At 39.2% G+C, this 25,990-nt stretch overlaps 1 protein-coding gene across 1 annotated transcript; it reads left to right on the forward strand.

The window, feature by feature from the left end:
• The first annotated feature begins 21,699 nt into the window (after positions 1–21,699).
• LOC149089448 (uncharacterized) lies at positions 21,700–22,449 on the forward strand. Its single transcript, XM_089239422.1, has one exon. The coding sequence runs from the start codon at positions 21,700–21,702 to the stop codon at positions 22,447–22,449; it is 750 nt and encodes a 249-aa protein (XP_089095548.1).
• The last annotated feature ends 3,541 nt before the right edge of the window (positions 22,450–25,990 follow it).

Consider the following 25,990-nt stretch of genomic DNA (forward strand, 5'->3'; position numbering starts at 1 on the left):
GATGGCTTCGTATTTATTTACTCGGATGTCAACGTACGTTTTGGTGACGTTCGTCGCCGCGGAATTCCACGAAGAAGGCAAGCGTTTCAAATCGGACGTCGTCGGCCGTTTTCTGAGACGGGATCTGAAAGGCATGACCTCGGGTGAACAATTCCTAACCGAAGCCATCGGTAAACACGACATTTCCTACAGCTGCTGGAAAGTTTTCCGATTCACCAGAAGTTTCATCTTCGTCTCGGTGGGTACGATGCTGACGTATTCTCTGCTTATCCTTCAAATGCGATCACCGGCAGCGGGGAGTTCTTGCAATGCAACGACGACCACGTGAATAATCAAATCAAATTGCCAGTGGTTCTTATGAAGTTAAAAGAAATTTCAATTGGGTGCCGAGAGAGAGAGAGAGTCTTGTTTTTATAAATAGTAGGGGAGACCGGGGATAGTTGTCACACTTTTGCAAATGTTTGAGATATCTACATCAAGTTTCAATATTCGGCGTGCACTAGAGCTTTATCTGGATACAAAAAAAATCACTCTTTCTATGAACTATAAATTTTTAAAAATTTTTTGTCGAGTGTGAAAACTAACCCCATATACGGGGCAAGTTGCCACAGACCACGGGGTACGTTGTCACACAACATTAATTAGTTATTCACTCATCATAAAACATTGATAATGGTAGAACTAAATGAGCTTTATAAAACTTATCATGAATTTTCTTCTTCAGCTCTATTTTATTGTCAACCTGCCCATCAAAATAAAGAAAAAAAGCTGAAATAATTGATTACTTATGTTTATATAGATATTTTTCATGTATCCCACTTTTTCTGCTTGTTACACTCGAAAATTATGAATGTTGACAAGGTAATTATATTGCAATTTGTTTGAATTCTGTTTATGGCCGCATTTAAACAGTGATTTTGGCTATTGTGCTAAGCGTTGCCACTTGTGCGCAATGACATCTTAACTAAAAGGGGGTGGTTGCAACGGGTCCCATACCACACAGAGTGAAATAAAAGCCTCCAAATTACTCAGAATTTTTATTAATACACATACGCAATATTTTAAATACATATATTCAAGGCCTCGTGGCCCCAGACTCACTTCTGAGAACAACGCTAAGGGCATAAATCAGAATATTCTCTGCAATTATTATTTCTCAGTCTATATTGAAATAAAGTTGATGAATTCTCACTATAATATAGTATTATATACACTTTCATTTTTCTACATAGTCAAATAAATCAACAAAGTGAAGCCAAATTGTCACACTGTAATTCCCAAAGGGGTAAGTTGTTACATGAGACAAACCAACCCCGTTTCTTCTGTGACAACGTTCTGGACGTTCGTCAGCAAATTGTAGGTCCCAGGGTAATTAACCCTCGTGTGCAGAAAAATGACGATGGTGTGACCGAAATGATTACCAAATCGCCAGGCAAAATGTCTGATGCCATATGGCTAACTCATGCTAATCGAATTCTACGTTTGTATGTTTTGACGAAATCTCCTTCTGAAAATTTAATAATTCTAGCAACGTATGTTGTCAAGTTTTACGCTCCAACTTGTGGTTTGCTATCAAAACTCGCCCTTCCTGTAAAAATGGAACACAGCAGCTGTTCAAACTCATCGCTGCAACTAGGTATTTGCCCGCAGAACTGAAAGGCAAAATATATCTCGTAATTCTCAAAGAAACACTTACTTCGCACACTCTGAAAATTCATTGATCGCAATGCTGACCGACTCTGAACCGCACATCCGTGAACTAACATCACGCCGCATTCAGAAAAATAGACTCCGACTGTTACAACTTCCTATTGTAAAATTTGATGTATCATCTTACATCGATCTCATTGACTGGCAGAAGTAGAATATATCTGATCCACTGTCGTACTCTGTTTTACCCCGGCGGTGACCTATCGGTTAGAAATTCTTCGGAATATAAACTGGGTCGCCGTTTCGGTTGGTTTACGGAAAATTCACCGACAACAATTCACTGCCCCAAATGCAATTAACGGCAGGGAAAATTCACCGATCAATAATTCACCGACTAGCAATTCCCCGACTAGCAATTCCCCGACAACAGTTCGATGCGAGTCAGTAAGCGATTGAGTGAGCGAGCTACTGAGTCAGTCACTCATATACTCCATATACTCACTAGGTCACTCTCTCACGGACTGACCTACGGCCGTATATTCACCAAGACAGTTTAAACTGCAATCACAGGTTAAAGGATTAGCAATCGACACACGGATTGGTTAAAATCCTCAATTTAACCAATCCGTTTCAATCTTCAGTCCTTTTACCTGCGATTGCAGTTTAAACTGTGTTGGTGAATACGGCCGTTACTCGTTTATTGACTCAGTAACTCAATCACTCACTCCCTCGCTAACGCTCGCATCGAACTGTTGTCGGTGAAATTTCCTAGCGGTAAATTTTCCAGACACAGTTTCGGTTAGTGAGTCTCGAAAAACGCTTTGCCGAAATTCAATAGTAAGAAGGATTTTTGCGCTATTTAAAATATGATGATAATAATATAAATGCCACTGTTTTTTGTAAACTTTTCCTTGTAATAAATAAATGTTATTTGTATTTGCGATTGTATTTGTTTTATAGACAAACATTATAAAGCTTTTTAAAACCTTGCTGTTGACAACTCATCAAAAAAGAAGGCATTTTTTTTTCAAAATATGTATTCTTTAAAGTCAATCCGGAGGAAGAAGATGATAACCCATCCTTAAAAAAATTTATATGTGAGCAAAAGACATCATTTGGCACCGTTTTCGGGCTGTGCCGGATAGAAATTAAATAAAAAAAATTATACATAGAACGGTGACCCACCTTACTGTACATACTGCAAGAAGACAGGACAGCAGATGTACCACATGTATTCTGGATTGGTACCTCCATGGTGTTCAACATCCGAGAAGTCGTCCCCACGCAAGATGGATCGACGAAATCAGAAAAGTGGCTGGAGCCAACTGGATGGCTAAAGAAAGCATCAGGCAGAGTAAAGTGGGGAAATTTAGAGGAGACCTTCATCAAGCAGTGGATTGAAAATGGTGGTTGTTGTTGGTATTGGTGTTGTTGATGATGATGCGGCATTAGGATGGATGAAGCGGAAGACTTGCTCAACTTCCCTGCTACGCTTCTCTCTGTGAAAAGTTTCGCCTACGCGTTTCATCGCCATGAACTCGTCTAGTTTCTGTGAAAAAGGACATGCAGTGCGGTATTTTCTATGCATTTTATCTCGCTCTCATTTATACTCATTTCTCGATGACGTGTGTGTCGCTGCCGAGTTCAACCTCGTCATGACATTCGAACTCGTTTGGCGCGAACGAAACCATTAAAGGACGTGTTCGATAAGTTCCTCGCGGAGACCGTGGAAAAACGCGACTTTTGTTACAATGGTTGCAAAATTTTTCTGTTTACAGCAAATTTCATTGTCACTTCTATAGGCAGGGCTGGAACTAGAGGGGGCAACTGCCCGTGCGAAATTTCAGGTGGGAACAAAGAACACCATTATAAAATTATCAAATTTTAAAGTTGTGGGGCGGCAAAAATCCTAGTTACGGCCTTGCTATAGGCACGATGTCGGCATGCTCACTGCTATTCTTACAGCTTCGATCAAAGCTGCCGATATAATAGCTTTCATCTGCGAAATTTTTCTCCCATTTATTTTCTGCCCGTTCGCAAATTATTTCTCCCATTTATGTATTTTTTGCCGGTCGACAAACTATTATTATCTTTTAAGATATAAGGTAATTTTATTCATCCAATCCAAACAGACACAAAGCATTTTTGGGCTAAGCTAGCTTGTGATCCTCGAAAGATAATAATTGTTATATGTATGGCAGTACAAATAATTAATAAGAAGAAATCCACTTATAAAATATCCACATGCGTCTATTTTTTTTTTAAATCTATGAACCCGTTTATTCCCGCACCTTGATGCGCTTTGGATTCCATTTCGATATTGGGATATTTTACCGAAATGTCGTCACCAAATAAGAGTATTTCAAGTGATTTTTTTTTAAATACAGTCAAACCTCTGTATCTCGAAACTGACGGGCCCGAAAAAAATTTCGAGATAGAGAGTTTTCGAGAAATAGTTTTTTTAGTAGGGAAGGAAAAACACGCCAAAATGGGCGAATTATACAATCAAACTAAGAAAAAAACACGAAACAATAAAACTCTACAAAAAGTATCATCACAGACACTCTGTGACCCCAAGCGACTGATATTGAAGTTGTGCAATCAATGCTCAATCACCCTATATGAAAAAAATACATTAAAATACTCTCGATTTTTTTTTTCTCGAATGTTTTTCAACAATGCCCCAATGAAAAATATTACATCCTATAACCCTAGAATAATACATCCTATCACAGTGGGCTATTATGGGAATTATCCTGTCTTATCAGTCTTTCTCATCTCTGGTGAAATACCAGGAAAGGAATTTTTTGTGTTTTCTTTTTGCTATCATTGTGGGCTTGCCGTTCGAGATAGAGAGTGTTTCAAAAATTACCTCGTGACAGAGAGGTGAAAATTCATTGATTTAGTGCAGAAAATGCACTGTTTTTCATTTTTCGAGGTGTACAGTTTTCGAGAAAGAGAGGTTTAACTGTACATCAACAGCAAGTATGACACTGGACGACAAGTGTCCTAAATTGAGGACAACAAAATATGATAACATAATTTGAAAAAAAAAATTGAAATGAAACGAAATTTAATTGCGTTATTTATTCACATTAAACTGTAATCTAAATAATCAATTACAAAAAGAATCACTTGCATGAAAACAACAATATAATGTCGATAGTATAAGGTTGAAGAACAAAAACACCCAGAAGATAATAAAATACACACACACTTAAATCGTTCATTTCTAAACCAGTGATGTCTTCTCGAAAATTTTTTTTATGCCAATCTCGGAGTAGGGTTGTTATCTCTACACGTGCTAAAATATGCAATATCAAACTACAAGATTAAAATATTACACAAAGCCAAATCCTCGCTGTACTCAAATGAATACAGTGGGCACAAATAGGTTAACTTCGTTCCTGTTGTCACACATTTCTTCGTATTAACAAAGAAATAAGTGAAAATAGGAATGGAGTTATAAATGATCTAAAGAAAATTGACATTTATCGAGGTATGCAGACCAAAAAACATGATGTGATAAAAATTTATTGCGACCCCTCACTGTCTGATTTAGTATGAAAGAATATATAAGTAACAATTTGATGTAAAAGAAAGCATCTTCATACCAAGCATAGGTCAACTAAACAATATTTCACAAATAAATTTCGTTAATCTTTCATATTAAGATGGACCGGTGTTGTTGAAAGTTTGCGTTTGACTTGACCTCAACTGCAGAAGCAGCAACGAATACGTCAGTATGGTACCAAGAAAAGCCATAACAAAGCTCCTGGTGAAACGGAACACGTTGCAGCCACTGTAGAAGAAATCTCTGCCCCTCACGGCCTCGATGAAAGCATTTTCTTTTGAATTAACGCATTTCAAGCCATTCTTGAAGAAATGATTTTGTAGCTGGGATTTGAGCCGCAATCCTTCCTCGTGGAATTCCGTGACAGCTATCATCGTCGATGAGAAAAACACGATATTTAATGAAATGTAAAAGTAATGATTTGAACAATCTAAACGGCTGAAGCAGAAGCTTCTTTCGTTTAGAAGCACCCTGATGCCAAGAAACATGGCGCTGAATAACTTCGCCGTGAATAGCATCGCGGGTTTATTCAATGTTTGTTCGGCTTCATCGATTGCGTCGCACACGATCTGGTATTGGTCGAAAAGCTTGTCCGAATCTTGGGTTCGAACATCTACTTGACCAGACAGTTTCTTACTAAAAGCCGACAATAGTTTGGTGGATTCATCACAAACCTTGATGAAGTATACACTGAACGCAGTTCGTATCAGCAAACGAGCTAGGAAACTGAGAATAATTTTGAAGATTAAGACCGATATCAGCAACGTTGAACTATCGGAATTTTTAAATTTGTAAAACACCTGAAGAGATCTCAAATGATTTACCAGATCATTATTTATGTACGCGTTTAGGACTTGCATAAACGGATGAGCAAGAGGCACAACGAGCAAAAACACTTGCACCGAAGTTACCAAGAGATTGCTTTTTGGTGGCACCGACAAACAGCTAATACGTTGGCGAGCACGAGTCAAGTTCTTCAGCAGGACTCGCATCTTGCGGCTTCTGAAAATGATGCTAAACCAAAACAAGACGCTTATCATTATCTGCAAGCTGTAGATCAACACATTGATTTTCGAACCAGTACTAGAAAGGTACAAAAATAACACAATTGTCTCAAAGTTGAAACAGAAAAGACTCAAGACCAACAGAGGCAGGCGATGAATATCGTGAGCTGTTTTCGTCCTGCTGCCAAAGCCGAAGTCGATCAAATTCACAGCCAGGAATGCCAATTTGAGTGATACATCCCTAGATGCCCGGAAGATACCGTTGCTTTTCATTTCTGAAGGAGAGCTCACTTAGCAGACAGACTATTTGATCCTCACTTACAGGTTGAACCAACAATTTCTGAAATAGCAAAATAATCGTACAGAAAACACTGGAACATTATCGATCCCATTAGTTCGTGTAGTTTTACGATCGATTTTCACGCAATTTTCCAGAAAAAGACACACATATAAGTTGTAATTGCAGTCTAATTGCATTTTGCTGCGCAATGTTGCGTTTTTATTCAGTGCAAATTGAGGTAAATCAATAATTTCCTTTTTTTCCTCCCACGCTATTCAAAATATTATTTCCCCAGATGCAATTTATAATTTCAAACATAAAAGCACTATACTTTTAAGGTAACTTTGCACCAATCTTAAAGAAGAATCATCGTTGCGTACAGAATCATCCTGCTATTCTCATGCAAATTGCAAAGCAGTCTGTATTTTCCCTCCGTCAGGACATATTATCGGTTAACTGATGTATTTGAGGTAGTGATGAATTCGCCATTTTTGATATCATTTGCTGATCATATCTATTTTTTTCCAAGAAAAAGTTGCATTTTGCTGTCAAAAACTACTTAGTGTGTGTGGCTTGGTTTTTTTTATGTGGGCAGTATGTATATTTGTATTTTATCATAATTATTGGTCTTTTTACCTCTCTTATTGGGTTGTATTTTTAATATACAGGGTGGGCAAAAAGTCCGTAGAAACTTTAAAAATGAATAAAAACCGCAAAAATAACGGAAATAAAAAACGGTTTGCAGGGTTAACATCGCTGTGTGAACGCCAGGGGCTCTGCCACCGGACTTATCCCGTTGCCGAGATCTCTTCCAGCCCAGCTTCGTGGCAGAGTCTGGAACTAAGTGAGTGCACCTAACAGTCTGAGTGTGCAGCTAGTGTTGCGCTTGATATTTCAGTGCCGTCATCTATACTTCAAATTGTGAGTGAAGTGTAATGATTGAATATTTGTTACGTTGTAGGCCTGTTGCTCTCTGTGGCGAGACTTTTTAACGGGGAGATCGGTTCGCATTCTTCTCCAACTTCAGCCGACCACCACTGTGGTGACGGTGGGGCTCGAACCCGGCCGCGATGCTCGTCCGTCACTATGACCACTCGACCACCACAGCGGCTCAAGATCGCTCCTTGTGAATAACTATAAATAGCTGCTTCTGTGTGATAAATCTGTAACGTCCCACAAATTGTTTCATCCTCTGCTCATTTCAAGGACTTGTAAGACATTATCGGGAACAATATTCATATTTATGCTTTGAATGGTGTAAGTGAAATTATACACTAAACTATTATGGGGAGCCGCAATTGAACCAACAATCGGGGAGCCGCGGGTGACAAAAATTTGAGAGCACTGATTTAATAAATTAATAAATTGTCGTAGATGGCTCAGGTTGGTGGGGGAGGGGGGTACGTTATGAGAGCTTTTGTGAATAACGGGAAAGAAGAAGAAGAAAGAGCTCTCGTCAGAGGCGGGAGCCGAAAAAAAACCTATCTTAAGCGGAATTGAGAAACAGCGGGAAAAAAATCTACTAATTTTATACCGCAAATTATGAAACATGCAAAATATGCCTTAAAATTGCGAGAATATGCTACTCTACCACGAAAAAATAGCGAACTATGCAAAAAAACCCCAAAAAAAACTGTAAAGCCAGAAATCCGAGTCCAAGTTATCACCATGTGCTGCCTTTTCAAACACACAAATCACTCATAAAGCTTGGCACACATGGACAAAGCTTTTAACTTTTTTTTTTTCCGCTACCTCGTTTGGCAAATTAATAATTGAAGAAAATTTGGAAGATATGTTTCATTTGTGAAATTCAAACTTTGTATGGATTTGATGGAATTAATTTGCACACGAAACTAGCTTTTGATGCATTAAATCTGACAGGGAACGCAACCAGATAAGCAATGAATATGTCTGTAAATGATGAAAGTGTAAAAGTTAAGCGACTAAATTGCCCGTGTTTTTCCATATTATAAGTATGGCGTCTACAAATATGCGAGTTTTCGGGTCTCTAATTTTAATGGTGAGCCTAATACATGATGCTGCACCTGACCGTCATGTTGGCCTTTGAAAAGAAAGAATTTGGCCACCCTAGCTTTATGATAGCCCTTTTTACAGATACTTTATTGGTAAAACGAAACTCCTTTTTTTTGTTCACTTGAGCATAACTTTTTCCCCTACCACTGGTTTAACGAGTGAAAAAGAAATACGCAGTATTTTATATACTTTTGTCCAAAACTTCAACAAAAAAAATTTCCACATGAATAATAAGGGTTTATCGCAAAAATAAGTCAAAGAGACTGAATATATACTGTTCGGTATGTTTCGATATTTCGGTGAAAAGAAATAATTTATGTTGATTATTTTTTTCCTAGTGCGGGCAAAATGGCCGTTTCCGTTGTTCTATTGTTAATGTTCGAAGTTATTGTTATTTTTATTGTGTGTGTGTAGGCAATCATGAGCAACAAGTTGTTGAAATTACATCAATAATCAATTTCAACAATTTTTTGTTTGCAACATCGAAACTGTTTCCGAGGTAATATTTTTCTATACAAACATGCGATGCAAAACATAATGAGGCGAAAATTCTAGTGATAAAAATAATAGATTTCTTTTATATGAGTGTCACGTGCGAATATGGATATTTCCTCAGTATTAAGCAATGAAGAAGTTCTAAATTGAGTCATTCGAAGCGCACTTGTAATACGTGCATGTCATTGAATTCAGGACGAGGAGAGCATTATAATTTTTCAATTCATAACGTATGGAAGGTACACTATTCACTTCTGTGTCTGTACCTCTCGAGCTAAGAGAGATGATATCATCTGTAGAATTGTCTCTTAGGCTGTCGTACTTGTCACTGACTCTCATCGACTTTGGAATCGGCAGAGAAGATAGGATTAGCTTTGCACGTTGGATGTTCGCACTGACTTTGAGTTCCATCGTCTACAATACAGGATATGTCATACTTTTATTGGACACCGCAAGCACCAGGTCAAGGATAACAGCTTCAATCGTTGCCGCTGAAACGATAATTCACATTTCTTTTTGGTTTAGCTTCATCTGTAAGACCAGAAAGATGCGAGTCCTATTAGAAAGTGCTGGTCGTGCTCGTTTTATTATTAACTCTTCGACGGCACCTACTAAGATGAATCGCTTGACCGCCACTGTTCAGTTATGTCTGCTTATCTTACCGTGCTCTTATTCACTATCAAAATTCCTGAATGCATATATCAATGATGACCTGGCAGGTTTGTTGAGGTATTACAAAATATTTCACGAATTCCAGAAGTCTGATGGAACATTATTATTGATGACTTTTTCAGTTGTTGAATCTTTCATCAATTACTTTACACATATCGGATTGATCGCTGCATTCAGCATATATTTTATCCAATCGTGTTCTCAATCCACGAAATTGCTCCGTAGTTTCCGTTACGAGCTATGTTCTAGGCGAAATACCGACGCGCGAAGTTTGAACATACTTTTTCACAAATACAAGATTATGTGCAACGTATTCGATGAAACTGAGAAGATATTGAACAAACCGGCGATGTTTTTCATGGTAAAACTATTTGACTGTATTTTCTTTAGTATGTGGATTATTTATAACTCGGCTGATTTGTGTTCTGGTTATTCACCGTGTTCGGCATTATACGGCTATTTTTTCGTAACGATGGTGTTCTACTTGACGACGACGATCACAGCTGCAAAATTTCACGAAGAAGGATTGCGTTTCAAATCCGACTTTCGATCATATTTCTGTCGAAACGACTTGACGGACGTCAACTGGACTGAGAACTTCTTCATAGAAATGGTTGAGAAGAGGGATTTCTCGTACAGTGGCTGTAATATTTTCCGCTTTACCAGAAGTTTAATCATCGCTTTTATCGGGACCATATTGACGTACTCATTGTTGATTCTGCAGCTCAGGCCACAGCCCGGTCAATCGTTCAACGAAACTCAAACTTCGTAGTTTGATAAAGGGTACAGGAAAATTCGGTTGCAACAACGCCTCGGTTACAACGTCAAAAATTAGTGTTCCTCAACCATACAAAAGTTTAGGCACACCATACATTTTTTAATAAGATAAAAAAAAAAATAGCGGCGAGATTTTTTTTTTTTTTTTGGTAATAACTTTGCTCAAGATCATAAACCATGTATTCAGGAATTTATGAGGTAAATGTTTTAGGCCGGTATAACACTATAAAAGCTTGATAAAATTTCTTTTATAAAATTTGACGAAAATCTTTTATAAATTTTATATTCAAATTTTTTTCATAAACTTTATTTTATAAAGGAAATGGACCACATTACACTATAAAAGATTTATATAAAATTGTTTTTGCTAAAGTTTCCGACAGTTTTCGTTAGTGTTGTGCTGTTGTTGGTAGAAGTTATGGATGAAGAAATTTTTTTTACCATTTGCTATAGGAAATTTATCATTTGCAACCTCTGTGTAATGGCTTCGGTTTTAAAAAACACGAAGCTTATGTGAATGCAGGGGCGTCGGAATTGTTTCTAAACTGTGGGTGCTCGTCTTTAGTTTTATATCGCAAATTTTAATTTCTGAATCAATTCTGGGAGTACTCGGATCCATGTTACAAATTACTGTGCAGTCTCGAGCACCCACGGCTCGGCTCCGACGCCACTGTGTGGATGATTGTATTGGATGAAATAATTTGCAGAAGAAGCTAATTATTTTGATGCATTACATCTAGCTGGGAACACAACTTAATGAATAATGAATATGTCAGTTTATGAAGAAGTTGAGGATTACACGCAACGCCCAGAGTGAAAGTTTAGCGACTAAATTGTCCATGTTTCATCATATTACTTATTGCGGCTCATGTCACGGTGAAATCCCAGAGACTCGGGTTTTATCAGGGTGAGTTGGTGAAAGTCCAAAAAACGATTGTAAATATTTTCATTTCGGATTTTTACCAAGTCAAAGTCCGCTTTAAATGAATCAATTAATCAGCATGAACTTATTAGTTTATGAATAATAATTTAATAATTATAAACAAATAATGAATTAACAAACCATGATGAGGTTTTGACGCTATTTAAGTAATTGATGCTCATAATTAATTTACTCCTACCAGTTAAAGCCCATTTTAAATGAATTAATTTAACATCATTAACTTAAGGTATCCAACTACGTTGAAAACGTCATTTTGGAAGAAAATATGGATTTTCATTTTTTTACTTTTTATAAAAGTGCTATTTGTTGTGATTCCAAAACGAGCCTTATTTTGTGTATATGATGCTTAGAATCAAAGTTACATTCACTTTAGTGTTGAGTTTTTACTACAAGTAATACGCGAATAAAGACTTTAAACGTGTTTTACGAAGAATGCTATTTTTGACATTTTACTTGAGTTTGTGATATGATTTGTAAAAATTGGTGCATCGCATCCTTACGAAATTTTAATGTGATATTTTGCTATATATTGTTGAGGGTATGAACCAAAATCTAAGGTCTATCACATATATTCTTTGAATTACAGTGTTTTATAGACAAAATGTAGGATGAAATTGCAAAAAATTCACATGTACTTAAACATATTTTGGTGTAACTTATGAACATATTATGCAATCTTTTAAATTTTGGTTCAAAACCTGTAACATCACTAACTAAATGCACTGTGAAAATCACGAAGCGTTTCATTAATAAAATTTTTTTGCAATCGTGTTTCGAATGTCACATGAATTTTTCCTAAAATTTGACATAAAAACGACTTTTCCATAGAAACTATAATAGATAGACGAAAATTTGTCACTGTTTTGACCATTTCGAGACACTTTCTATCAAAAAATGTATTTAAAGTTCACTCCAGAACCATTTTAAAGAAAAGTGACAAGAAAGGTGATCGGATACCTTAGGCCGTCTTAAGAGCATCATGGCCCCCGGGCCAAAATGATTTTTCTCAGGCCCCACTAGGCAAATTTCTGAAAATCTCAACCAGATCCCATTTTTGTGAGGTCCCCTTTTCTCTTGAGGCCCCCCCGGGCCGTGCGCAGGTGCGCAAATGCCTTAAGACGGCACTGCTCAACTATTCTGGGGAGCAGCAGTAAAACCATGAACTGGGCAAGTGAGCTGCGGGTGACATAAAACTCATTTTCCTATAAGGCCTTATTGCGCCTTTACGGGGCCGACTTCTATTTGGGGTAAGCAGGGGTCTGCTCCGACTTTATTGCAGGATCCTGTTTGTGAAAATTTTCTTTATTTTTATGAAATGTGTCATTAATTTTGTGAGAAATGCGTAATTTTGTAGGAAGCGAAATAATCTATATAGTTGAGATATCGCAAAAGGAATGAAAAATTTCAAATTTATCTATTCATTATTTTTTTTTATTTCGTGAAGGGTTCGTTTTTCCGATCCGGAGTTTTGTGAAGGGTCCGGAAAACGGACCCAAATTTTGGATCAACAGATCCCTGGCTAGTGTAAATTTTTGTGGGCCCCATTTGGCTCGGAGCCCTGGGACAGTGCCCCAGCCTAGTTACATTCCCGATTTTCTATCACATTTAAGTTTTTTTAATCCGAGAAATACACACCGGAAGATAATATTTGTTTTTGTTCCCAGAGAGAGAAGGGAGTGGCAAGTGAGAGGAGAAGGTGAGAGAGCAGGTTTTCGAAGAGTTGATACGTCACAGTGCAGGATGGAAGTGCATCAGCGCAACTCTTTTATCAAACATTGGTGATGAGGCAATGTTAGATAAAAGATTTTACACCCCGTGTAATGCATTGGCTCACTGTCAACCATCTCAGATGATAACGAAATAAATGTATCATCAATATGAACCAACAAATCCAGTGATGTCATGCAGCCGCTGTGGTGGTCGAGTGGTCATAGTGACGGACTCGCATCGCGAGGATCCGGGTTCGAACCCCACCGGCGCCACAGTGGGGGTCGGCTGAAGTTGGTTTTCTGTGGTTCCCAACTTCAAGGCGCGAATGCGAGCCGATCTCCCCAATAAAAAGTCTCGCCACAGAGAGCAACATGCCTACAACGTTACAAATATTCAATCATTACACTTCACTCACAATTTGAAGTATCGGTGGCAGCACTGAAATATCATACACAACACACTAAGACTGTTAGGTGCACTCACTTTGTTCCAGACTCTGCCACGAAGCTGGGCGGGAAGAGATCTCGGCAACGGGATAAGTCCGGTGGCAGAGACCCTGGCGTTCATTCATGCAGTGATGTCATGCCCGGATATAACCAAGTCGTGAAAACATTCGTCACATCCGATATTCGTGAAAACCGATACACCATAATTATTCGAGTTTAATGAGAAAAACTACTTGACCTATTCGCGATGGGTCTGTACGAGGAACAGGTGGTCCTCGTACAGACTTGAAAATTTAAGAAAATTAAAATTATTTATATATTTGTCACAAACATTAAAAATATTCACGTAGGGTTTGAATGAATTACCCGTGTACTGCAAATCAGTGTTTCTCAAAGTGTGAGTCACAGATTCTAGGGTAGTCGCAAACCTTTACCAGAGGCGAGCTGTCGATATATTGATTTGTTTAGTGCTTTGAAGTTCTACTTGAAGTGTTCTGGGGAGCAGTGGGTAAACGTTGAGACAAGGGTGAAATGGAAGGAAAAATTTTTAAAATCACGGATGTAAGTGGTCTGTCGAGTTGTTACCGATATTTCAGTAGATCTGACGTTTACAAAGACTTTCTTTCAAACCGAGCACAACTCCGGTCTATAGACATGGGGAATATACTACTGAATGAGTTGGTTTACAACTTACATGAGCGTGTGCCTAACAGTTTCAGTGCGTATAAGGTGTTGTGCATGATATTGCAGTGCTGACATCAATATTTTAAATTGGGAGTGAAGCGTAATGAGACTGAATATTTGAACCGTTGTAGGCCTGTTGCTTTCAGTGGCGAGACTTTTAGCGTGAGCCAGATTCACATTCACGGCTCGAAGTTGAAAACCAACTTCAGCCGATTACCACTATGGTGCATGGTTTACAAAGACTGAGGACCTCTGACACAAACCTGTAGTTATGTCGATCCTTCTTCGAGTGGTTCTGGGAATGAACAGAACCAGCGTTATCTATAGCTAGAGATAGCCATCTAGCTATAACGTTGACAGAACACACCTGAAGCCGATTTTCGCAATAGTACGGTAGTACTTCGGAGATTCGGGCTTTGTTCTTGAAATAGAACTTTTGATTTTATGGAACTTAATCCATTGAAAAAAAATCGATCCACCAGTTTGGCTCCCCCAAAGGAAAACTTGGAAACGACCCCCGCTCTCTAAAATTTGAGGACTCCTAAATTGTCACCATGGCCCATGACATGCCCCGTCTTACCCCGATCTTGCTATAACCCATATCTGTAAAACTTGAAAGCATCATGAGGCCCCACTACCTGATTGCAAAAGTACCAGAAGTAAAAGCAGGGCCGTCTTAAGAGCATCATGGGCCCCCGGGCCAAATGATTTTTCTGAGGCCCTACGTGGTGAATTCTCGAAAATTCCAACCACATTTCATTTTTGTGAGGTACTTTTTCTCTTGAGGCCCCCGGTTTTTCTCCCTTGAGGCCCCCTTTTTCTCTTGAGTATAGGCTATATATATTATTTCCGAAAGTACAGTATTTATCATTTCATATCTACATCTACCAACCAAATATATACCAGCCCAACATATATATATATAAAACCGAATTTCGTATTTTCCTAATTCTACTGCTCACAAAAAAATCATCATTTGAACCCCCCCCCCTCCACCTTGCCATTAAAAGTCAGCAAATGCAACCACCCCCCCCCCCCCACGATTGGCGACGTATTACTTTAGGATGATCCCTTATAACCCATATATAGATATAAATATGCCCATTCGTTATAACGATATTTTCAACATTATTTTGTTATTGCATTGCAGGTTCACTAGGACGGAATTAAATTCGTTATAACCGATAAGCATCCAAATGTTTGTTTTTCATTCAGCTAGAGAAATTCAAATCTCTGATATTCACATTGGGAATTAAGGTCTTTGTAGCTCCCACTGACTTCAGTATGTGATGGAAGCAAAAATATCCTTTATAAACTTGAGCAATCGAAACTGCAGCGTAGAAAGCATCAACATTAATCTTTTTTCAAATATTGGATGACTTATTTTATAAATGATCTTTGACAAAGAACTTTTATAGTGTAATACCGACCTAAGAAGATGGACCAGTGTTGTTGAAAGTTTGCGCTTGACTTGTTTATTCCCGCACCTTGATGCGCTTTAGATTCCATTTTGATATTGGGATATTTTGCTGAAATGTCGTCACCAAATAAGAATATTTTTCAAGTGATTTTTTTTTTAAATACAGTCAAACCTCTGTATCTCGACACTGACGGGCCCGAAAAAAAATTTCGAGATAGAGAGTTTTCGAGAAATAGTTTTTTTAGTAGGGAAGGAAAAACACGCCAAAATGGGCGAATTATACGATCAAACTGAGAAAAAAACACGAAACAATAAAACTCTACAAAAAGTTTCATCACAGACACTCTGTGACCCCAAGCGACTGATATTGAAGTTGTGCAATCAATGCTCAATCACCCTATATGAAAAAAATACGTTAAAATACTCTCGATTTTTTTTTTTTTCTCGAATGTTTTTCAGCAATGCCCTAATGAAAAATATTACATCCTATAATAATATATCCCATAATGTTCCGAAATTCCATTTTCGACATTCTTCTGAGATTCGTTGAAATTCAGTGGTTCGCCAGATCTGACTAGTTTATCATTGAAATTATACCGGAATGAACAGGAATGATACCGGATACTGAAATGCTCCGGTGGATTTATTGAAAATATACAAAATAGAAATATTGTGTGGGGGAATATATACAATTAGGGATCACCCGTGGCATCTCGCTTAGCACCTTATTCGGTGAGCAACATGAATACGATAACAATAATAATATGAGTACGCACGTGTGTTGTGGACATGAAATGCATGAAGAACTGGAATAGAGGCATAGTATCCGCCTATGATCGACAAGATCCGTCAACACAGTAGGCTATTATGGGAATTATCCTGTCTTATCAGTCTTTCTCATCTCTGGTGAAATACCAGGAAAGGAATTTTTTGTGTTTTCTTTTTGCTATCATTGTGGGCTTGCCGTTCGAGATAGAGAGTGTTTCAAAAATTACCTCGTGACAGAGAGGTGAAAATTCATTGATTTAGTGCAAAAAATGCAATGATTTTCTTTCATTTTTCAATGTATGGCGTTTTCGAGACAGAGAGGTTTGACTGTACATCAACAGCAAGTATGACACTGGACGACAAGTGTCCTAAATTGAGGACAACAAAATATGATGACATAATTTGAAAAAAAAAATTGAAATGAAACGAAATTTAATTGCGTTATTTATTCACATTAAACTGTAATCTAAATAATCAATTACAAAAGAATCACTTGCATGAAAACAACAATATAATGCCGATAGTATAAGGTGGGAGAACTAAAATACCCAGAAGATAATAAAATGCACACACACTTAAATCGTTCATTTCTAAACCAGTGATGTCTTCTCGAAAATTTTTTTTATGCCAATCTCGGAGTAGGGTTGTTATCTCTACACGTGCGAAAATATGCAATATCAAACTGCAAGATTAAAATATTACACAAAGCCAAATCCTCGCTGTACTCAAATGAGTGTAGTGGGCACAAACAGGTTAACTTCATTCCTGTTGTCACACATTTCTTCGTATTAACAAAGAAATAAGTGAAAACAAGAATGGAGTTATAAATGATCTAAAAAAAATTGACATTTATCGAGGTATGCAGACCAAAAAACATGATGTGATAAAAATTTATAGCGCCCCCTCACTGTCTGATTTAGTATGAAAGAATACATAAGTAACAATTTGATGTAAAAGAAAGCAACTTCATACCAAGCATAGGTCAACTAAACAATATTTCACAAATAAATTTCGTTAATCTTTCATATTAAGAAGATGGACCGGTATTGTTGAAAGTTTGCGTTTGACTTGACCTCAACTGCAGAAGCAGCAACGAATACGTCAGTATGGCACCAAGAAAAGCCATAACAAAGCTCCTGGTGAAACGGAACACGTTGCAGCCACTGTAGAAGAAATCTCTGCCCCTCACGGCCTCGATGAAAGCATTTTCTTTTGAATTAACGCATTTCAAGCCACTCTTGAAGAAATGATTTTGTAGCTGGGATTTGAGCCGCAATCCTTCCTCGTGGAATTCCGTGACAGCTTTCATCGTCGATGAGAAAATCACGATATTTAATACAATGTAAAAGTAATGCGCTGAACAATCTAAACGGCCGAAGCAGTAGCGTCTTTCGTTTAGAAGCACCCTGATGCCAAAAAACATGGCACTGAATAACTGCACCGTGAATAGCATCGCGGGTTTGTTCAATGATTGTTCGGCTTCATCGATTGCGTCGCACACGATCTGGTATTGGTCGAAAAGCTTGTCCGAATCTTGGGTTCGAACATCTACTTGACCAGACAGTTTCTTACTAAAAGCCGACAATAGTTTGGTGGATTCATCACAAACCTTGATGAAGTATACACTGAACGCAGTTCGTATCAGCAAACGAGCTAGGAAACTGAGAATAATTTTGAAGATTAAGACCGATATCAGCAACGTTGAATTATCGGAATTTTTAAATTTGTAAAACGCCTGAAGAGATCTCAAATGATTTACCAGATCATTATTTATGTACGCGTTTAGGACTTGCATAAACGGATGAGCAAGAGGCACAACGAGCAAAAACACTTGCACCGAAGTTACCAAGAGATTGCTTTTTGGTGGCACCGACAAACAGCTAATACGTTGGCGAGCACGAGTCAAGTTCTTCAGCAGGACTCGCATCTTGCGGCTTCTGAAAATGATGCTAAACCAAAACAAGACGCTTATCATTATCTGCAAGCTGTAGATCAACACATTGATTTTCGAACTCATACTACCAAAGTTGAAAAATAACACAATTGTCCCAAAGTTGAAGCAGAAAAGACTCAAGACCAACAGAGGCAGGCGATGAATATCGTGAGCTGTTTTCGTCCTGCTGCCAAAGCCGAAGTCGATTAAATTCACAGCCAGGAATGCCAATTTGAGTGATACATCCCTAGATGCCCGGAAGATACCGTTGCTTTTCATTTCTGAAGGAGAGCTCAGCTAGCAGACAAACTATTCGATCCTCATTTCAGGTTGAACCAACAATTTCTGAAATAGGAAAATAATCGTACAGAAAACACTGGAAAATTATCGATCCCATTAGTTCGTGTAATTTTACGATCGATTTTCGTGCAATTTTCCAGAAAAAGACACACATATAGATGTCTAATTGCATTTTGCTGCGCAATGTTGCGTTTTTATTCAGTGCAAATTGACGTAAATCAATAATTTCCTTTTCCCCCCACACTATTCGAAATATTATTTCCCCAGATGCAATTTATAATTTCAAATATAAAAGCACTATATTTTTAAGGTAACTTTGCACCAATCCTAAAAAAGAATCATCGTTGCGTACAGAATCATCCTGCTATTCTCACGCAAATTGCAAAGCAGTCTGTATTTTCCCTCCGACAGGACATATTATCGGTTAACTGATGTATTTGAGGTAGTTATGCATCCGCCATTTTTGATATCATTTGCTGATCATATCTATTTTTTTCAAGAAAAAGTCGCATTTTGCTGTCAAAAACTACTTAGCGTGTGTGGCTTGGTTTTTTTTATGTGGGCAGTATGTATATTTGTATTTTATCATAATTATTGGTCTTTTTACCGCTCTTATTGGGTTGTATTTTTGATATACAGGGTGGGCAAAAAGTCCGTAGAAACTTTAAAAATGAATAAAAACCGCAAAAATAACGGAAATAAAAAACGGTTTGTAGGGTTAACATCGCTGTGTGAACGCCAGGGGCTCTGCCAACGGACTTATCCCGTTGCCGAGATCTCTTCCAGCCCAGTTTCGTGGCAGAGTCTGGAACTAAGTGAGTGCACCTAACACTCTGAGTGTGCAGCTAGTTGTGCGCTTGATATTTCAGTGCTGCCATCTATACTTCAAATTGGGAGTGAAGTGTAATGATTGAATATTTGTTACGTTGTAGGCCTGTTGCTCTCTGTGGCGAGACTTTTTAACGGAGAGATCGGCTCGCATTCGCACCTTGAAGTTGGAAACCACTTCAGAAAACCAACTTCAGGTGACTACCACTGTGGTGCCGGTGGGGTTCGAACCCGGATCCTCACGATACAAGTCCGTCACTATGACCACTCGACCACCACAGCGGCTTAACATTGCTAGGTCACGGGAATTTTTTTAAGACGGGGAAAAAAATAACTGAAAAAGTAGTCTATAGGTGGTGCTGGTACGAACGACTTCGATGGAAATATGCAAATGAGACGGTAATAAGAAGTTGCGCTCCTAATCCACAACCAGTTCACCGTTGTAAACCGTGTATGTGTAACTTGCTGCACTCTGCCGCGCTGCGCATGCGAATACGAAGTAGAATCGCGTCTAAGGGCTTGTCGAAATCTGTTAGCGACAGAAGCGTTGTAGCGGCTTGACTTTTTTGATACGCATCCCGTGCCCCTTCCCGGCTGGAAATGTCAACAAAAACCAATTTTCGTACTTAAAAAAAAACACCAAATTTCTTACCATGGACCTCTTGAACAGAAAGGCTCATGCGTTAATCACCTCTTCCATTAAGGCAACTGACTACGTACGGGGCACTTTTTTTGAAAACACCGTGGTTTTCACAAAACAAGTGGGGGTTTGAATCAAAATACTGTATGAAATAAGGAAATCCAGTGAAATTTTTGAGATATCTCTAAAACTTTTAAGATATTTTAAATTATGTCCACAAAATTGGCTCATTTTCATTACTTTCACCAGACATTGTACACTGAAAACCACACAATTTATTTCAATAGTTTTGATACTGTATGTTTCTATGACTGTTATCTGTACAATGAACTACTATAGTGTTAAGATACATAAAGTATTCTCTAAGATATGGCAGTTTTCGTCGAACAATACGAGAATTTTCACAAAAAAAAAAAAATTCAAACTGTTTTAATCAAACAGCTGTAAAATATTAAATTCTGAACGTACGGCCAAGATCCTAGTTCATTGCACAGCTAATGTTATCTGGAAAACTGTTGCATAATTTCACGAGAATATCTTTCATCCTTTTTGATAAATTCGATTTCGCGTGAAATAAAGTAACGAATAAAACCGTACGGAAAAACGCGTTTGAAAATTGTGTGTTGCCTTCGAAACCGTTACTGCAGATGATTTAAATCCGCCATAACTTTGTTGCTACTTATTGCATGTACAAGAATAGAATAGTTTTGGATTCTGAGTAAAACATTCTTCCCACTGAATTTGTAAAACCATTTTTGACAATTTTTTGAAAAAATCATCATTTGAACGTAGTCAGTTGCCTTAAAAAAAAACTGGCGGGAAAACAACACTCAATGTCTATGACTGCTTAGTGAATACCCTTCGTTAAAATGTTACATTCCCTTAAAAGCAAAAAAAAACGTTGTTACAAAAGAGAGCGGTTCTGTTTCAAACGAAAAACAATTGTTGTTCTTTGTAGGCATCGCCTGTTGCAGACTAGGCATACCTAGGTGATATCATCGACAGTGCGCGCGTGCATCCTCATTTGGAATTGTCGTAATCCTAACTGTATCCAACAATGAAAATTCCACGCGTATATAAGTTCTTCAAAATTTACCGAGATAATTTCCCATTGAAAGTTGGAAAGCATTTTTTTTTTTGATTGGAAGTTATTAAAGCATAGAGAAGAACGTGTAGGAAATTAAATTTTGAATTTCGGTGCATATGCGGTTCCTAGTAAGATAAATCACATACATCTGAAACGGGTACGTTATTTCGATACTCTTGTGGGGAATCGGTCAAAAGCCGTCAGGATATTATAGATATTTTTCCTTGTGGTTGGAAGAGAAGTCAAAGCCGTCTAGGAGATGACACTCGGTGTTTTGGTTGAGGTGTCACGTGTTGTCGCGTGTGTGTATGTCCGTTCCATGCGTATGTAGTAATTTTTGTGATTTGTTTTTGTTAATTAAATAAATTGAATAGATTTTATCATCGTTAATCACTACAACTGGTGACCTATATTGTGAAGAGGACAGACAACCAAAGGATTTAAGCAGAACAAAATGGTAGATGAAAACGCAACTGGTTCGGCAGAGATCACCCATGTTTCCGTAAAAGCTGCACCGTTTTGGCGAGCAAATCCGGAGATCTGGTTGGAGATGGACAGTCAGTTTCTTCTGGCAGGAGTGACAGCCGAGGTGACCAAGTATCATCACATCGTATCTGCCTTGCAACCAGAGGAGCTGTCTGTTGTCGGGGACATTATCACCAGCCCACCCACCGCAACATCTTACGCTACGCTAAAACACAGTTTGTGCACGCAGTATGCGGACTCAGAGGATCAGCGGTTGCGCGATCTAATTTCTGTATTGCAACTGGGTGATCGGAAACCATCACGCCTTCTCCTGGAAATGCGAAGTAAAGCTGGGCAACGGGTGAGTGGTGATACTTTGAAGTCTCTTTTCCTCCAGCGGCTGCCTACAAATGCTCAGCAAATACTAGCAATATCCAATGATAGCCTGGATAAATTGGCAAAAATGGCTGATGCCATACTGGCCGCCGCGGAAAGCTCCACTGCAGTTCATGCGGTGTCAGCTGAAGCATCACAAATGCAGACCATTCTAATGGACATTTCTTCCCGTTTGCAGCGTCTCGAAACGCGTGCTCGATCCCAATCAAGAAATCGCCGAGGATCTCGTCAGCGTTCCAGCAGTCGTGACAGAAATTACCAGCACTGCTGGTACCACTGGCGTTTCAAAGAAAAAGCAACCAAATGTGTCCAGCCTTGCAGTTTCAACCAGCAGGGAAACTAGTTGGGCCGTCACTCGATGCTCAGAGTGACGGCAAACTCGAGTGCTTCCGGCTATATCTGTCTGACCAGTCATCTTCCGTGCAGTTCCTCATAGACACTGGCGCTGATGTATCTGTACTGCCACTACGCAAAGAAGATTCCCGGCGTCAGCCGGACAACCTTCAGTTGTTTGCTGCAAACGGAACTGCCATACATACCTTCGGTCAACGACTGTTAAAACTAGACCTAGGACTTCGTCGTGCATTTCATTGGTCATTCATCGTTGCTGCCGTTTCACTTTCTGCGGCATTTCGGACTGCTTATAGATGATGTTCGGCGCGGTCAATTAATCAATCCACTCACTCAGCTTCGTTCACATTGCAAAATTGCTGGTGCGGACGTGCCATCCCCAGCAGTGAAATGCATCCGGGACAATAGTGGATTTCATCGAATTCTCGCCGAGTTCCCTGAACTGAAACTGGCAGAGACTGTAGCAACGTTTAATGCTGTTAAGCATGACGTCCAACACTGCATTAAGACCAAAGGCCCGCCAGTTGCATCAAAACCTCGCAGGCTACCACCTTACAAGCTACGCGCATCCAAGAGGGAATTCGATCATCTAGTTGCCCAAGGAGTTTGCCGACCATCTCAAAGTTGCTGGGCAAGCCCACTGCGCATGGTACCCAAGTGCAACGGCGATTGGAGACCATGCGGCGACTACAGGAGACTAAATGCTGCAACTATCCCTGACAGATATCCCGTTCCACACATCCAGGACTGTCTCCAGGTGCTAGAGGGGGAAACAAATATTTTCCACCCTAGATCTCGCAAAAGCTTTTCATCAAATCCCTGTGAGACAAGAGGATATACCGAAAACAGCCGTAACAACACCATTCGGGCTGTTCGAATTTCTCTTCATGCCTTTCGGACTGTCGAATGCAGCTGCAACATTCCAGAGGTTCATACATATGGTGTTGCAGGGTTTCACCTTTTGTGTACCGTATTTCGACGGTGTTCTCGTGGCATCTACAAACGCTGAAGAGCACAAGCAACATTTGCGACAAGTATTCATACGTTTTTCCGGATTTGGAGTTCGCCTCAACGCTGCTAAATGTGTTCTGGGGCAACCATCAGTTCGATTTTCGGGCCATATGATCTCTGCAACCAGCGTTGCACCTCTTCCAGAGAAAGTGTCGGTCATCGCTCAATACACAAAGCCAGACACAATCAAAGAGATCCGGCGATTTTTGGCCCTCCTCAATTTTTATCGTCGCTTCGTTCCAAAAGCAGCAGAGACGCAGGCACTCCTGCATAAATTTCTAGCGGGTTCCAAGCGAAACGATAAGAGGAAGATCGTTTCGTCCAAAGAAGCCGATGAAGAATTCCTGAAGGCTAAGCGGGATCTGGCAGATGCAACAGCTTTGGCAATTCCAGTGGCAGGAGCATCTTTGACTATTGTGGTAGATGTTTCCGATATTGCCATGGGCGCAACTTTGCAACAACGTGTGTCAGGATCTTGGCAGCCACTTGGGTTCTACTCCAAGAAGGTATCTCCTGCACAAAAGAATTACAGTGCCTATGATCGAGAGCTGTTGGCAGCTTACTCTGCTATCAAATATTTCAGGCACATGGTTGAAGGCCATTCATTCGTCCTGTACACGGATCAGAAGCCTCTCACATATGCCTTCAGACAGACCACTGACAAGTGCTCACCTCGTCAGCTTCAACACTTGGATTTCATTGGCCAGTTTACCACAGACATCCGACACATCAAGGGTGCAGAAAATGTTGTGGCAGATGCATTGTCTCTGATATCCATATCTTCCATAGACACACCATCTCCCACCGACTTCAAACGAATGGCAGAGGAACAACTCAAAGATGAGGATATTCAGCAACTACTCACCAATCCTTCATCTACTTTCTTGAAAGTCCACTCTCTTCCTGTTGATGAATCAAAGCTTCAGCTGTATTGTGACGTCTCTACAGGACGCATTCGACCACTGGTTCCATCCTCGATGCGTAGGGACATCTTCACTGTCTTGCATGGACTGTCACATCCTGGAGTGAAGGCCTCTGTGAAACTAGTTCAAGAGCGTTTCGTGTGGCCCGCACTGAAGGCTGACGTGACCACTTGGGCACGTACATGCATTAACTGTCAGAAGTCTAGAGTGAGTCTGCATACGAAGAGCCCATATGGGAAATTTTCACCACCTGATGCCAGGTTTGAACATGTCCACATTGATATTGTAGGCCCTTTGCCTCCATCAGAAGGCTACACATATTGCCTCACCTGTGTGGATCGCTTCTCTCAATGGCCTGAAGCCTTCCCTATGCCGGATAGCTCTGCTGACACCGTGGCCAAGGTTTTCTATGCTGGATGGGTTGCTCGGTTCGGTTCACCTAACAGAATCACCTCAGATCAAGGTGTCCAGTTTGAGTCCTTTTTGTTCAAGGCTCTAACCAAGTTCTTGGGAACCAATCGCCAGAGGACCACATCATACCATCCACAAGCAAATGGTCAGGTCTGCTATCAAGGCTCATGCAACTAACCGCTGGGTAACAGTACTTCCTACGATTCTGTTGGGTTTTCGAGCCGCCTGGAAGGAGGACTTGCAAGCTACAACTGCGGAAATGGTGTATGGTACACCTATACGACTTCCAAGAGAGTTTTTCGTACCTAGTCGTCATCACCCAGATCCATCAAGCTTCGTTGATCAGTTAAAGTCCACCATGGAAAATTTAAGCCCAAGACAGACTGTTCGCCACGGAAAACATTCTATTTTTGTCAGCAAGGACCTGCTGTCTTGTCGTACTGTCAAGATCAGAAAAGGTCTTCCAAATACTAATAAAAGGTCGACTAGTATCTGTAAGCATAGACAGAGTCAAACCGGCTTACATCTGCGGTGATGACCTGCCCTTCAATCAGGCGCGGATCCAGGGTGATGTGTTGGGGGGGGGTGGGCGATTTTTTACAGAGATGATGTCGATCGGTGAGACCCAACCTAGTGTCCGCAGGTGCCAAACGTACTTAAAATAAAAAATTAATTAAGAATTAAAATTCTTTAAAACTTTAAATTAATTTTAAATGAAAATTAATTGAACATTACAATTAATTACGATTACATTTAATTAAAAGTAAATTTATTTAAATAATTAAATTTAAATGAAAATTAATTAAAAATTGAAGGCAGTTAAAAATTAAAACTAAATTAAATTTTACATTTATAAAAATTATATATTTTTCAAATATGCAACATACACTTATTTAAAAAATTGATTGCAGCAACTGTGTGGTGTTACAATTAATGAATAAGCTGTTTTTGACAATAAATTTGAACGTTTATGCCGGCTACCCTCGCGCAAAATACCATACGAATAAAAAGTTTGAGGTGCAGACTGAATAATATGTGTTATATTTATAAACATTGTAAGGAATTCTGATGCACATTACCAGCTAAAAATGTTTTTTATTAACAGTATCATGAACAATAGTACAAATAAACAAAAACTTTGCAGATGAAAAGAGAGCAGAATATGAAGAATTGGTATTTTAAAATGTT

Source organism: Pholcus phalangioides, unplaced genomic scaffold, assembly GCF_987345545.1.
Source record: "Pholcus phalangioides strain wild (caught in Gottingen) unplaced genomic scaffold, Ppha-v1.0 ptg000002l_1, whole genome shotgun sequence".
NCBI lineage: Eukaryota > Metazoa > Arthropoda > Arachnida > Araneae > Pholcidae > Pholcus > Pholcus phalangioides.